This window comes from Sander lucioperca, chromosome 9 (assembly GCF_008315115.2).
Source record: "Sander lucioperca isolate FBNREF2018 chromosome 9, SLUC_FBN_1.2, whole genome shotgun sequence".
Taxonomy (NCBI): domain Eukaryota; kingdom Metazoa; phylum Chordata; class Actinopteri; order Perciformes; family Percidae; genus Sander; species Sander lucioperca.
This window is the reverse complement of record NC_050181.1, coordinates 34,816,408-34,830,694: the sequence shown is the minus strand read 5'-3', so window position 1 is coordinate 34,830,694 and position 14,287 is coordinate 34,816,408. Positions and strand designations below refer to the sequence as shown.

The following is a 14,287-nucleotide window of genomic DNA, read 5'->3' as shown; positions in this document are numbered from 1 at the left end:
TATTATGGTCAATATTGAAAACATTATTTTAAAAAAAAGAAGGAATGTGAAAGTGAAAATTGCATGAAACTTTTTTTTTTTTTTTATCATGTATTCAAGTTTTGATTACTGATACTCTGCTCACTTGGCTACTTTGTAAACAGAAGACTACTGTTGTATGAAATTACAAGGTATATGATAAAGACTTGAAAACAGGTAGGCCTATAGTGTCTAGGAAACGCAAATTGGCTAACAGGTCAGCTTTAATTTTGGATGTTATGACCGGAAGTCAGGCTACCATTTAACAAAAAATGTTATTGACAAAATGCAATATACAAAGATACATCTAAACATTAGCACACATAGATTCAAAATAATTTACATAATAATTAATAATGAACATAAAGTGAGAATATTAAGGAGAAATTACATAAAAATAAATACAAAACAGGAGTAGCCTAGATGTATAGCCTACAGAAATAAAAGCATATTCAGTCAGAGAATTCGGGGGGGAAAAGGGGATGCCATTTAAACAATAATGCTTTTATTGTGAAAGAGTAGCGGAAGTTTGTTATACTCATGCTTTTCTAGCTTGACCCGGTCATAGCTTCAGAGTTTAGCAACCACACAATACTCATAAAGACTCATCGTTATCAGCGCACCGGTAAATCTACGCTCACACAGATTTCGTCAATTTGATTGACAACCTGAAAACTTAAAATATTGTATTTGTTTTATTAGAAGATTAAGAAGTTGCGCCTGCGCCGTGATACTACGTTTTTTTTCTTCTTCTTGCAGCTTGAGGTATGTCGCTTTGCTTGAAAATCAGCAGCCGCAGCAAAGAGCAGAGGCGCAGGCAAAGTGCACTATATCGGAGCAAATCCCACGGACAAGACAAAACGACAGCCCAGGGCCGTGGATCATAGTGGGGCTCAAATCTGCTAACATGCAGCCATTCCTGTCGGTTCTGTAAACCAGACGAGTCGTTTTATGTGGAAGACGCTCTCTCCCGTAAATTTTGGATGATCTCCCACAGCCAGGTCCACGTATTGAGATGATCTATTTTTGTGATGGCGAAGGGTCTGATTCCACGGGCCTGGGTGAAAAAGTCTTTTTACTTCCAGGTAATATCGATGTTCGACAATTGCTCTGTAAAGCTGTTTGCTGTCGTTATACTACGGGATGTGTTTACATTGACTGCGAACCTGTTGTGTGTAGGCTATATGGGTCGTCATGGTGTCACATCGGACCCGGCAGCTGCATGGCAGCACCTCCTCGGGCTGCTCTGATGGGAATCGTAGGCTGTTTCAAAAATACCTGAAGAATGTGACTGCTGATGAAATATTAAGTTGGCAGTCTTTCTGCTGATCCAGAATGGATAGACCGAGCACAGCACAGGCCTACCACTCAGAGTGTGTATATCATGTGAGGAGAAATTGGTAATCCATGCAAAGACTTATAACCCGGGTCAGGGAGGGATATCTGTTGGATCATTTCATCTCACATTATTTTTAAGTCTCCTCACATTTGACTGAAAATATGTATAGACGTTCCACTTATGGCTCAAAGTGGTTCCATCACCTCCAATAGTGCCCGAGCAGCAGTAATCATTGTGGCTGGATAAGAAGATTGAAGCTTCTCATTTTGGGTACCAGTGGCTTTCTCCCAGCAACTACTCCCAGTCCTAGTACAGTAAGGAGTTTATGAAAAAGGAAGAGAATACGGGGTTGCATTTGCTCTAGGGAAGAGTAAACATTGCTACATTACACCATACAGTACAGTCAGCTTATCACAACTTTTGGCATGAACTACAGTCGAGTTCAGGAGGTGAAACACGATGGGAGATCTGATTTAATCTAGCTTCACCCAATACGTACACCAGCGTTTCCTGTGGTCTCGTAATGGGCTGGTTAATTTGACAAGATCAGCCACAATAAAGCCATACACACACACACACCAAACACCAAACACTGTGTGCAGAAGTGGTTTCCTTTAGTCTTGAAAAGATCCCTATACATAGAAAAAGGGAACAGAGTATACTTACATTTCTGGCCACTTCTGTACGTATACTTTTTTGGTGTGTAATTTGTTAGGGATGCTTCTTTTCCTGTTTTGGTGCAGAGTTTGTTTGTACAAGGAGAGGGACAAATGTGGCTAAGTACATTCACTTTGCATTATTGTAGCCTGCTGAGCGTACTACCAAATCAATTAGTGCCTTCATATTTAGGTTAAAGGTCAACACACCAATAGAATGCAAACTCTGGCTGATACCAAATCTAAAAAAAAAAAAAAAGTCTTGTTAAGGGACCTGCTGGTTTATGGCGACACACCAAAATGTGTTGGCTTGAGACAGGGTGTCTGGTTTGCATCTAGGTTCCAAGAAGCAAGTCTACAGGGTTATTATAAGGATTACTTTGCGGAGTAAAACCCAGAACAGGTTTCTTTTCTTCATCAGTCCATGTTCCAGATTTAAAGGGGTTCCAGGTTTTAGTTGTACTAGTCTTGTATTGCCAGCTCTATCTCCACAGTGCCGTGGAGTAAGGTCTGGCTACACAGATACATTCTGGGATAGGAGAAAAAATGCTCTGGGTTGTTTTGGTGGAACATTTGCATTTGCAAATTAAGTTAACTGTTCAAACAATACAGTAAAGTGAGCTATTTGAATAAGCTGGATACATGGTTAAACATCATTTACTCTTACCAGCGTACCACCGCGTGTACTTCGTCCACAGCAATCCCACCAACCGTTCCCAAAATGTCCCAGTTGGAGAATAAATGCAGTAAACATATTCTTTGTAAATCTTGAAAGTCATTCACTGAAAGAACCAAGCAGACCTGCCTTGTTGCACGATCCAATTTTATTTCAAAGTATGTTGTCGCTTCCCAAAGCGTTCCCAAGAGTTTGAGAACAGCAACACACAGAGAGCGGAAGGTGATGGACATCAGACAATTATCATTGATCCAGACTGTAGTTGTACTAAAGTTATCTAGTTAACACGTTTCCCCCACATGTATCAAACAACAACAACTGTACTGGACTGAACCATGCAGCCTCATAACCTGAACATTACACGACTCAAGTAGGACACATGGCTTTTGAATTTCAAAGCTTTTTAGAAGTACCCGAGTTCAAAAGCCACATGAAAGCTAGTTTTCGGATTTTGTGAATTTCTGTCTTTTCTGCTGGGTCTCTTTGAAGCATTGCAGATCTTAGGGGTTGTAACCTTTGCCCTGTTTTTTGAGACTCGTGTATTAGGAAATAGTCTGTAAAGATCATTTTTAACTCTGGGATGGCATCAACCATTTTGTATGCAATGGTCTGCTGGGGGCAGTGACACCTGTACTACAGACAGTCCTGAGGAGTTGTGTGGACTTCATAGAGGAAGTAGGAGAGAAAGGCATCATGGGCAACCCCTCCCAATCCCTATATGAAAGCTTCTCCTCACAACGCGTAGCTCCTATGGCGCCATTTTGCTGCTAACAAGCACTCACCCCCCGTTAGCATCCATTCATTTTGACGTCACTTTGACAGTGAATAACTTTACATCTGAAGCGTTTAAAGACTCTATTTGTCCATTGTTTATTTCTAAAGAAACACGACAATGTATAAAAGGCTCCATTACCTTGTATCTCACATTATGGCTCTGTAGTAGACGTTTTTGTAAAAATAGGCTAACGATTGTGCCATAGCCACGGGACTTACTGTCACACAGTAGAGAAATTACCGTATAGTACAGGAGAAGCTTGCAGGCAGTTTCGACTTACATTAGCTGTTTAAGTTTAATTATTAATGTTAACTAGCATTTTTGCAAGCAATAGATAGCCTGTGCCTATGTTATCTGATCTCCTTACATATACCTACGCTCTCCGTCTCTGCAAGATTCGGAATGATTTAGATTTCTCTTGGCACAGCTACCAGAAGACTTACAACTTTCAGACAGGTTGCTCACGTCACATCTACGTCGTCTCTCTCAGTTGGAGGCTGCGCAGAAACGCTCAGCCATCACCGGAAAAGTGCTTCTAATATCCTTCACTGGTCTCTGTCCAGAGCAACGGGATCTGTTGGTCCAGTTTATATACTGTCTATGGGACAGCTACGGGCTGCTCCATCCACAGTATATGAAGATGATACTGCAGGTCTTTTGTCCCAGCTGTAGTGAGCAGACTGTAGGATGTCAATACTTCATGAGGGTTAACTCCCGGTAACTGACCCTGAACTGTTGACAGCTGGTAACCCTACAGGTTGCACCAGTCTTTGTTCTATGTGGACTTTGCACATTTAAGTCAACTGTAACAGTCTTCCTGCCTGCACTACTCATGACCAGCTCCCATGCATCATCAGCATCTTGTACTATCTGCTGCCACCTTAACTGTGTTGCATTATAAGGACATGTTTGCCATTCCATTTAGCAGGGATAGGTTTTTATATTTAACTTTTATTCTCTTCTTTAAGTGTAATATTTATATTCCTTTTTGTTATTGATTTCACTTTTCTTACCCATTTCAATCTCTGGGTCATTTTACGTTTGCAGAACAGTTTTACAGTACGCTAGTTACTACAGTATAAAGCTGTAAAGATGAATCGATTTAATTGATTAGTTGTCAACTATTAAATTAATCAACTATTTTGATATCGATGAATCAGTTTGAGTCCTTTTCTTTGGCAATAAAATCAAAATTCTGATTAATATCTTTTTCTGAACTGAAACTCTTTGAGTTGTTGACAAAACGAGATATTTGAGGACATCATCTTGGGCTTTTTAGGAAACACTGATCGGCATTTTTCACCATTTTCTGACATTTTATCGAGCAAACAACTAATCCATTAATCCAGAAAATAATCATCAGATTAATCAACAATGAAAATAATCGTTAAGTTGCTGCAGCCCTTCTACAGTACATGATAGATAGATAGATAGATAGATAGATAGATAGATAGATAGACCAGCGGTCAAAAGTTTGGGGTCACTTAGAAATTTCCATTCCACTTCATTACAGACAGAATACCAGCTGAGATCAGTTGCATTGTGTTTTTAACCAGGGCAGCAGTTCTCAGATTACATTATGTGTTTACATAATTGCAAAAGGGTTCTCCAATGTTTTCTCAGTTAGCCTTTTAAAATGATATCAGATTAGTAAACAGAATGTGCCTTTGGAACATTGGATGAATGGCTGCTGATAATGGTCAATGTAGATATTGCATTAAAGATCAACCACTTCTTTCTACAACAGTCGAGAAACCTTTTGCAATTATGTAAGCACATAATGTAATCTGAAAACTGATGCCCTGATTAAAAAAAACAATGCAACTGATCTCAGCTGGTATTCTCTGTAATGGAGTGGAATGGACATTTCTAAGTGACCCCAAACTTTTCGATAGATAGATAGATAGATAGATAGATAGATAGATAGATTCTTTATTTGGAGAGGAATTCACATGTATCACTATATCATGCTTTGTATTACGCATAGTATTCAACAGCTTTTTTGACACTTCAATCCCCTGTGTGGGATCAATTAATTATATCTAATGTTATCTTAGCTAAGACAAACATGTTAGGCTCCAAGGAGGAGGAGACAGTGTAGAGGACCACGGGGAGTTTGTTGCTCCAGTTTTACGTCTTTAACGCTGAGGCTTCACCATGTGTTGCAGAGACATGCAGAGACACCCCTCCACACAGACATCTTTCACACAAGTTCTATATACCGTATTGTCTGTGTGGATTTCATGCACATACATTTTCTACGTATAGCACCTGCATGCATACCAAAGGAGTCAGATCTGATAGTGGTGTGTAGTTGACTTGTACTCCCCTGATGACTCATGTCCCCTCCCTGGATGCCCACTATCTGTTTGTTCATCTCTTCAGGACACAGAGCGCCTAAACAACAAGGCTGCTCGGCAGAGGAGACTACAGATCTAATATCAAGCTGCTATTAAAGCTCTTAACGGCCTGCTGCTGCCAATGGGCCAGTTTGGTAAAATACACCAAAGGGAATGGGAGGAAGGAAGATTCTGGTTTTCCTGTATCCTCCCTGTGCTTCTTTCTTTTGAAGTCTGTAGCTCAATGTGGTGATGTGTTGCACATTTTGTGTGAACAAATTCTATGATAAAGCCCCGGAGCTCATTAGGGTTTTTATCAAGTTCAAAACACACAAAGAAGCCGTATGCCTTAATCTTAAAAGAATTTATCAAGGTATAGACTGTCTGTGTGTTTGTGAGTGTGGATTTCATTTGTGCTACACTTTGGATGGACACAAAACAGAAAAAAACAGATCTTTTGTCCAGGCCAGAGCTGTGCAGTAATCACAGCACATCAAAGATTGAAAAAAAATAGGCTTTTGCTTGGTCCCTGCCTCACTGGGTGCATATTTTGTTAGGATTTGGAAACTGTGCTGAAGCTGAATTGAGAGGAACAGCACGCTGCCAAAATATACACAACCTAAGCTGTTCCTGCCATGTGATCAGAGTGAGAATCGGAATCACTTTATCCTCCCAGGTGCACTTACAGCCCTGGAGGAAAAACTCACTGCCGTTTTGTTTTAGTCAAAGTCACATACTGTGTCTCACATAGCAAATCTGACCTAAATTCTTTTCCACTGCGCTTTCCAACAACTTACTTTTTCTTCTTTCTTTTTTTTTTTTTTTTTACTTTCTCGCATTGCAGTAGTCATTAGCTGCCAGGGGTGGAAGTAACGAATAACATTTACTCCCGTTGCTGTAACAAACTGTTTTTTTTTGTGTAGTACTTTTTTGAGTATTTTATAAAAATCGGTAATTTTACTGTTACTTAAGTATTTTTTATCACAAGTATTGTACTTTGCAACATTTCAAGTCGCATCCGTTACTAATTTAAAAACAAAATTCACATTCAGTTTTGAGGATGGAACAGAAGACAAGTCAAACAGAGAATCAGCAGCTGCAGGTGTGTCTGCGTCTGCAGGTGTGTCTGCGTCTGCAGGTGTGTCTGCGTCTGCAGGTGTGTCTGCGGCTGCAGGAGGGCACAGCTCGGTAGAGGTGACACTCAAGAAGAGATACATAAAGTCAGCCGCCAGGCGGGTGCTGGGAAGGGTGTGGAACGACGGTCGCACCCGGGCCGGGCCTAGTATTTAGTAAAATCATTGAATGCAGCTCTTATGTATGTATATCTTGTTCTGTTCTTTTCAATTGGGTCGATCTTGTTCTGTAAATCCTGAGGATTTTAATTATCACCTATACACTTTTTTTCGGTTACACTTTACTTGAAGGTATCTACATAAGAGAGAAGACACACCAGCCCGATAATCGGCGTCGGGCCGTCTGGTGAGGTCCGTGACTCGAGTCTGTTCTGTGTGTCCCGTGCCGTCGGCCATCCGAGGAGCCGTCGGCATTCATTTGGGCCGACCCGACATGTTCAGTCGGGGACAGGGCAGTCGGGACTCACCCGGAAATGGGGAGCGGATGAGCCTCTCAAAATCTGACGAAAATCTTTTAAACTGACCTTTGTCAATCTGAAATGAAGACAGATTCAGCAACTGCATGGTCTATTTCTCGCTTAAAATGTTTTCAGAAACGCGTTTCGGTGAACTATTTTAGTACAATATGAGATCGTATTCTGAACAAGACAGTCTGGCTGTGAATTTCCGGAGAAAAAAGAACCACGTGACGCGTTCGTCCAATCAGCTGCCGGTTTTCATTTTCTGGGAAATAATCAGACTGTTAATGGAAACAATACAGAGCAGAGCCGCCTGCTGCTATGGAGACGTATTACGTTTCGCGCACGCGCAGAGCGTACGCTCAAGTCGGCGTCGCCTCAGTGTGTTCTGAGGCATTTTTTGGACCTCGGGACCCGACTTATCAGTCCGACTGGCTTTTCTGCCGACGGTCGGCCGTCTGGTTGGTGTGTCAGGGCCCTTAAGAGTGACATGACACTGTCATGAACGTGTCATAAACGTTTATAAACAAGTCATAAACGTTTATGACATAACACTTCTTTTAGTAAGTGTCATTCGGTTTTTTGTCATGACAAGTTATGGTTAGGGTTAGAGTTAGGGTTCATGTGTCATGAGTTCATGACAGTGTCATGTCACTCTTATGTAGATACCTTCAAGTAAAGTGCTACAGTTTTTTCTTTAGGATTGAAGAATTCTGTTTATATCACTCCATCACTGTAATAAAGACACTGACTGCATTAACTTGCACAATGTCCAAGAAACAACAGCACCTCTGTCCAAAGGGGCATTGTGGGACATGTGACGCGTGGATCCTGTGATACGTGATGTGTGGATCCTGTGACACAGGCGGTAATTAGATTTTTTTTTTTTTTTTTTTTTTTTTTTAAAGAGCCATAACCACAATGGCACGTCTCACTGGAACAACTGGATCTGCACCTTTTAAACCATTTCCAGCTTAATGAGGCAATGTTGCCCATGGCGACTGATCAGCCAGCCAGCACCTTGTTATGGGACACCCCCATGCTGTCACCATGGTAACCTTTTTATGTGATCAGGTTTGATTAGGGAGTGCAACTGCCTGGCTTGAATCGACATTTCTTTTGACGTTCCTTTGCCATGTTCTGTTCCAGGTTTCATCCTGTCGAGAGGAAGCTTTTCTTCGCCACCACCGCGCAATTGCTCCTGGAGGAATTGTTGCATCTTTGTAAATTATAGTGTGGTCTAGACCAGAGTCTTACCACTTGCCCATTAAAAAAAATTCACGGACCCCCTGACTGCCAAAATATCCCCAAAAACAATAGGCCTCCCACTTCAACAGTATATTACAAATTACAGCCAAATTAAATGACAGTTTTACAAATAGCGGACTCACTCATTGTGTCAGTTGCCATCTCAATGGGAAGAATGGTGCTGCTTATGCTGAGAATGCAGTAACCGTAAACCCTATTTGTCCTTAATCTTTTAAATGTCACCTGTGATCAGTTGTGATGTAAATTGGAGGCAGTGTCGCTTCATTACTGAAGTCTGACAACAATACATTCAAACAATTATGTTTAAATTTACATACAAGTTTATTTAATATTGAAAACAACACATCTATGCTCCTCACTACTATGCTTTGGAGTCGCTCGCAGAGAGTTTGAATTTTAAATTAATATATACAGTATATGTATATTTTGTTGGACTAATCTGTTCTCGACTGTAAGGCAGGTATATCGATCTTAGAGTTTCTGTTTCTGCTCGCCCTCATAGGCTCGGATCTCCTTTGTGCGGGTGAAGTACCTGTTCCTTACGTGGCTGACTGTGCTGGTGGGGAGCTGGGTGCTCTATGTGCAATACTCGGCCTACACAGAGCTGTGCAGAGGACACGAGTGCAAGAACGCCATTGTGAGTAATGGCTTTGTTTGTTCGGACCCTGTGAATGATTTTTGTAACGGAGCTTTATATTTTGTAATCACCGCTGCATAACAAACGCCTAGCCTACGGATGCATCAACCTCGGTGACGTGTTGGAAACACTTCTTGTGTTCTTTGTTTTAGATGTAGAAAAGTAATGTTCCTGCTTTCTGATTATCAAACACGCAGAATGCTGAGCATTAAATAACACTGTTCTGCATTTTATCTTTCTCCAAGTGTGATAAATACAGGAAAGGAATCATCGATGGCTCTGCCTGCAGCAGTCTGTGTGACAAAGACACACTCTACATGAGCAGGTGTCTGTCAACACTGCCAAACAACCAGGTAGGAAACTAATTTCTGTTGAAGTTGTGACTTTACTACTCGCAATGTTCCGCCTGTTGACTTTGTTTGTTCGCTGTTCTGCTTGTCAGGTGTACACGGGAAGCTGGGGAGACCACGATGGGATCATCCGCTGTAAGTTGGGGGAGGTCGTGCACTACGAGCTGGGCGAGGAGCCGGAGCCACGGAGGGAAGCCCCCATGTTCGACAAGCCCACCAGAGGCACATCCGTGGAGAAGTTCAGAGAGATGGTCTTTAATCACCTCAAGGTAAAGGACTTTGAGTCAGAGAGGTTTATATAGAACCACATATCTTAGTCTGTGACATGATGGACTAAAGCCTGTGTTACAAACGGCTAAAGCTAACCTGGGCTCAATAAACAACAAAACACAGCTGCTAAAGGTTAACCTAGCCGGTAGTCTTGCTTTGCCAGACCCTCCTCCAAAGCGCCTTGAAGGAGGGTCTGGCTACTCCACACAGCATTCGGGCATGTGAGGAAAACTCTGGTTTAATGGCATTTCTATAAACCAATCAGAATCGTCATGGGCGGTGCTAAACTCCGCGCGGAGCTGCTGCAAAATAGTCGTGCGAAAGAAAACTCCGATTGGACAGATAGTCTAGCTAGCAGTCTGGATTTACCCTGCAGAAATCTGAGGAGCAGTTAACAATAGTCCTCATAAATCCACCGAATTTAAAATTCCAACACAAAGAAAGCGGAAGGAAACGGAAAATGCATGCATCCGGCGGAATTTCCTGCAGCACCGGCGCAATCCCAGAAGTGGAACGCAAAGGATATAGACTACCTATACGGTAACATTAATCCCCCTGTCTCACCCTCCCTAAGTGTTGCATTCAACGTAGGGCTGGGCAATGTATCGATAATATATCGACATTGAGATATGAGACTAGATATCTTAAATTTTCAATATATTTGGTCAAAAATATTGTGATATTTGATTTTTTTTTTTTTTTTTTTTTTCATATCACCCAGCTCTAATTCAACGTGAGAATGAGACTAACTCGCCTGGATGAGTGTATGTCTTTCTTAGTTCCAGAGGGGTTGCGCTGTGTTAAACTGACTCACCCAGAATCTGCATGGTTTCGCGTCTGACGATGGCTGCTTGCTCCGGTGAACACGACGTAGCTTCGGGTCCATTTCGGCGTCCTCTTACTTGTTGTAGTTCAGGTTTTAAAGGTGTATTTACAAAAGTTTATGTGGGAAAACAAGAATAGTTTTTTTCAGCGTCTTTACCTTCAGTAGTGTTGACTGTGTAGAAGCGTCTGGCTTGCCACTGCTTCCAGCCAGAAACAATCTCCTCAAATCATTTCTGACACACCTACAAATCAGCATCACACAACCCCCCCCCCCCCCCTCTCATGTCACGTCAGTATTTTCCCTATCAGCTCACTACTCAAAAGACACTAAAGTGATTGCATAACACCTGGAACAAACCTCTTCCAAGTCTCTGTCCCTATCTTTCCATCAGTCCAAGCTTGGAGAGCAGGCTAACCTCGCCAGCCTCGTCAGCCAGATCCTCTCTGTCGCCGATGGCAATAAAGATGGACGGGTGTCGCTGCCAGAAGCTCGCTCTACATGGGCCCTCCTGCAGATGGATGAGGTAAAATAACAAGCCGCTGAATAAGAAAATGACCAATCTGTTATCTGTGACACAAAATGTTGTTTTTGTATGCGATGTCTCAGTGTAGAAAAGCAACATGAAATTCCTCCAGCTCTTTGGCAAGACAGATTTGTGGGGGGTTTTTTTAGGTGTTGCTGGGTCTGCTGCTCCAGGACCGTGGACACACTCCTCGTCTCCTCGGCTACTGCGGAGACCTGTACATGACGGAGCGTGTCCCCTACGGGCCCCTGTATGGTTTGTCTCTACCCTGGCCGCTGGTTTCCTGGGTACCCAACGGCGTGCAGCGCACTATGGACCAGTGGTTCACCCCATCGTGGCCTCGCAAAGCGAAGATCTCCATGGGCCTCCTGGAGCTGGTGGAGGACATCTTCCACGGCACCTACGGCAGCTTTTTGATCTGCGACCTCGCCGCGGAGCACTTTGGTTACACCGACCGCCATGAGCTCCGTCTGACTAATGCCCGAGCGGTGGTTCCAGAGGACGAGTTCAGACGCACTATGCGGGTGCTGAAGTGTGAGACGGATGCTGACTGTGTGTACGGGGTGGACTGCCAGACGTCCTGTGACATGTCAGAGAAACGCTGCAGGGAGGAGCCAGTTCAGCCAAATTTGGCAAAGGCATGCAGCACGCTAAAGGACTACCTCCTGCGCGGGGCACCGTCAGAGCTGAGAGAGGAGCTGGAGAGGCAGTTGTACGCCTGCATGGCTCTCAAGGGTAACGCTGGACAGATGAACATGGAGCACTCACTTATTCTCAACAACCTGAAAGCTCTGCTGTGGAGACAGATCTCACACACCAAGGACTCGTGACGAGGAAGTCCTTTTGAAATCTTGTTCCTCAAATGGAGCAGAGTATTTAAGATGCTGTGATTTAGGAATAGCCAATTTAACGAAATAGTTTTTATCAACTCCTAACACTTATGAATGGTTAGACTGATGGAGACTTTACCTCCTCTATGCAGGTTTCCGAAGTTTGGGGCCTAGAAAACACATCTAAGTACTTTGAAATGTAAGACTAAAATAAACTGAATGATTGCATGTTGCCACCATCAAGTCACACTTAAAAAAGTTCACGCAGCCACATTGTATTGTATTGTTCACCACAGTGGAATGTTTCGGGGGCACTGCAGGAAAAACAGACTCGTAAACAGATTTTACTGTTAGTCTCAAGAGCTGAGAGATCAAATCGCTGTTTTTGCCTCAAAATCGTGCAGATATGTATGGGCTGACATGTTTAGGAATACAAGGATTGAAAAAATCAATTGTGTTGTATAAAGCTAAAGTTGAAAGTGTAATTTCAAGATAGGCTCCTCAGTTTTGGTAAGGTTGCTACTGAGCACCATGACATAATCAGGGAGTGTACATTTAAAGAATAAGGCTGGTGATATTCTATATTTTTGTTTCTAGCAAATCCTGTGAAAAGACCAAAACCAAAGTTCATTTTTTAGTACTATCTGATTTTTACTACACTGTCTGTTGCACTCAGCCCCAAGCCAATTGGTGCCTACTGAGGGTATAAATCTTTGAAAACATGTCAAAAAATTAAATTTTCGTGTTTTTATTAAATAATTTGCTAAAACAGCTGGGACCCGTAGTTATAGCAAAGGTTACTCTACACTACTAGCCACTACTACAGAAGTAAATGGTGCAGACTACTTTCAGGTGCAAATTAATACACATTTGGTGCACTAGTGAGTATTTACAGCAGCAGGACAGTGTATGTGGCATCAACTCAAAAAAAACTACAGTGCCCATGTTCATCGTAATGGTCACCCAGTGCAACAGTAAGAAATAAACCATGGTCATGTTCCAAACTTTCTTTTTTACTTTAGTAGTATGTACTCCAGCTGCCGTTACAAAGTATGTACTGTTGCACGCAGTATGCATACAATTGGAACAGACTACTTCATAACATTGCGCCTTGAACTTTGACCCTCTTGCTCATATATGCTGCGCAGAGGATTGTGGGTCCAAATAGCCAGAAAAGCATGTTGGTATGCATACAGCAAAATCTAACTGGCTGCAGAAGGACATCCTGGTATTTTTGGCATAATGCATTGGACATACTATGTATTGGGACATACTAAATCTTTTTCTAAATCTACTAAATAGCATGGTCTTATGGGTATTGGAACAAAGGGCAAATTGGGCTTTACAGGCAGAACAGAATGATGAATTAATTCCTGGTTTGCGTCTTTTCAGGGGTATACTTTACAATAATTAAAATATCACGAGACTTAAACTTTCAACAAGTAGCCTGCAGATTAGTGATAAATTAAAAAGGAAAAACTTGAATAAAACTCAACGTATGACAATGCCTCTATACAGGATCCAGAGACTTGGAGAATCTGTGCCAAGGAGCATTGCTTTTCCTGTCACTCGTCTGCAGAATTAAGTGAGGCAGTTCATTCTCAGTCAGTATTCCACAGGGATCATCCTGTACGTCAGTGTACCTGACTCGCTGAACATTTTCCACCTGTAACGCTAGTGATATCGTCAATGCTGCATCAATGACACGCGGAATATTGATGTATTCGATTTGTGAATGTTAACTTGTATTTCTCACTGAAAAGATCAGTTGTGGTAATGTGCTGTATCAATATATTTTTGGATTTTATCTCAGTGCCATAGACATCATGCTGAAATCATTTATGAATGTTTACCACCGGTGAAGGTGGAGATCTTTATCAACTCATGCAGCCACATTTGAATGCTATATACACCGCATTTGAACGCTGTATACAAAGAGTATTTTCCATGATCCCTTCAAGACATTTTTTGTTGTGAAGTTGCTGTGACTGAGTTGACAACCTGACCTGTTAATCACTGCAATCATGCATTTCAGAACAGGTGATCTGTAGAGCATGTCAAGCTTGTGGTCAATGCTGTTTTGAATTTTGTAAATGTAAAAAAAAAGAAAAAGTTTACTTATTGAAGAGACCAGCATGATTTTGCACAATTAAACAACATACCACTTCACTGTAATCCGTTTAAATCT

The 14,287-nt window shown here is 42.0% G+C and overlaps 1 protein-coding gene across 1 annotated transcript; it reads left to right on the top strand.

Annotated features, from left to right (window-relative positions):
- Positions 1–564: 564 nt before the first annotated feature.
- dipk1aa (divergent protein kinase domain 1Aa) lies at positions 565–14,274 on the top strand. The gene is made up of 6 exons (XM_031298020.2): positions 565–1,103; positions 9,166–9,300; positions 9,546–9,653; positions 9,743–9,919; positions 11,138–11,269; positions 11,419–14,274. The coding sequence occupies exons 1-6, from the start codon at positions 1,050–1,052 to the stop codon at positions 12,097–12,099; spliced, it is 1,287 nt and encodes a 428-aa protein (XP_031153880.1). The 5' UTR covers positions 565–1,049; the 3' UTR covers positions 12,100–14,274.
- Positions 14,275–14,287: the final 13 nt, after the last annotated feature.

Coding starts and splice junctions, on each gene's coding strand:
- dipk1aa (XM_031298020.2), top strand. CDS start 1,050: ATGGCGAAGGGTCTGATTCCACGGGCCTGGGTGAAAAAGTCTTTTTAC. Junction 1,104..9,165: donor AAAAGTCTTTTTACTTCCAG/GTAATATCGATG, acceptor TCGCCCTCATAG/GCTCGGATCTCCTTTGTGCG. Junction 9,654..9,742: donor CAACACTGCCAAACAACCAG/GTAGGAAACTAA, acceptor TCTGCTTGTCAG/GTGTACACGGGAAGCTGGGG.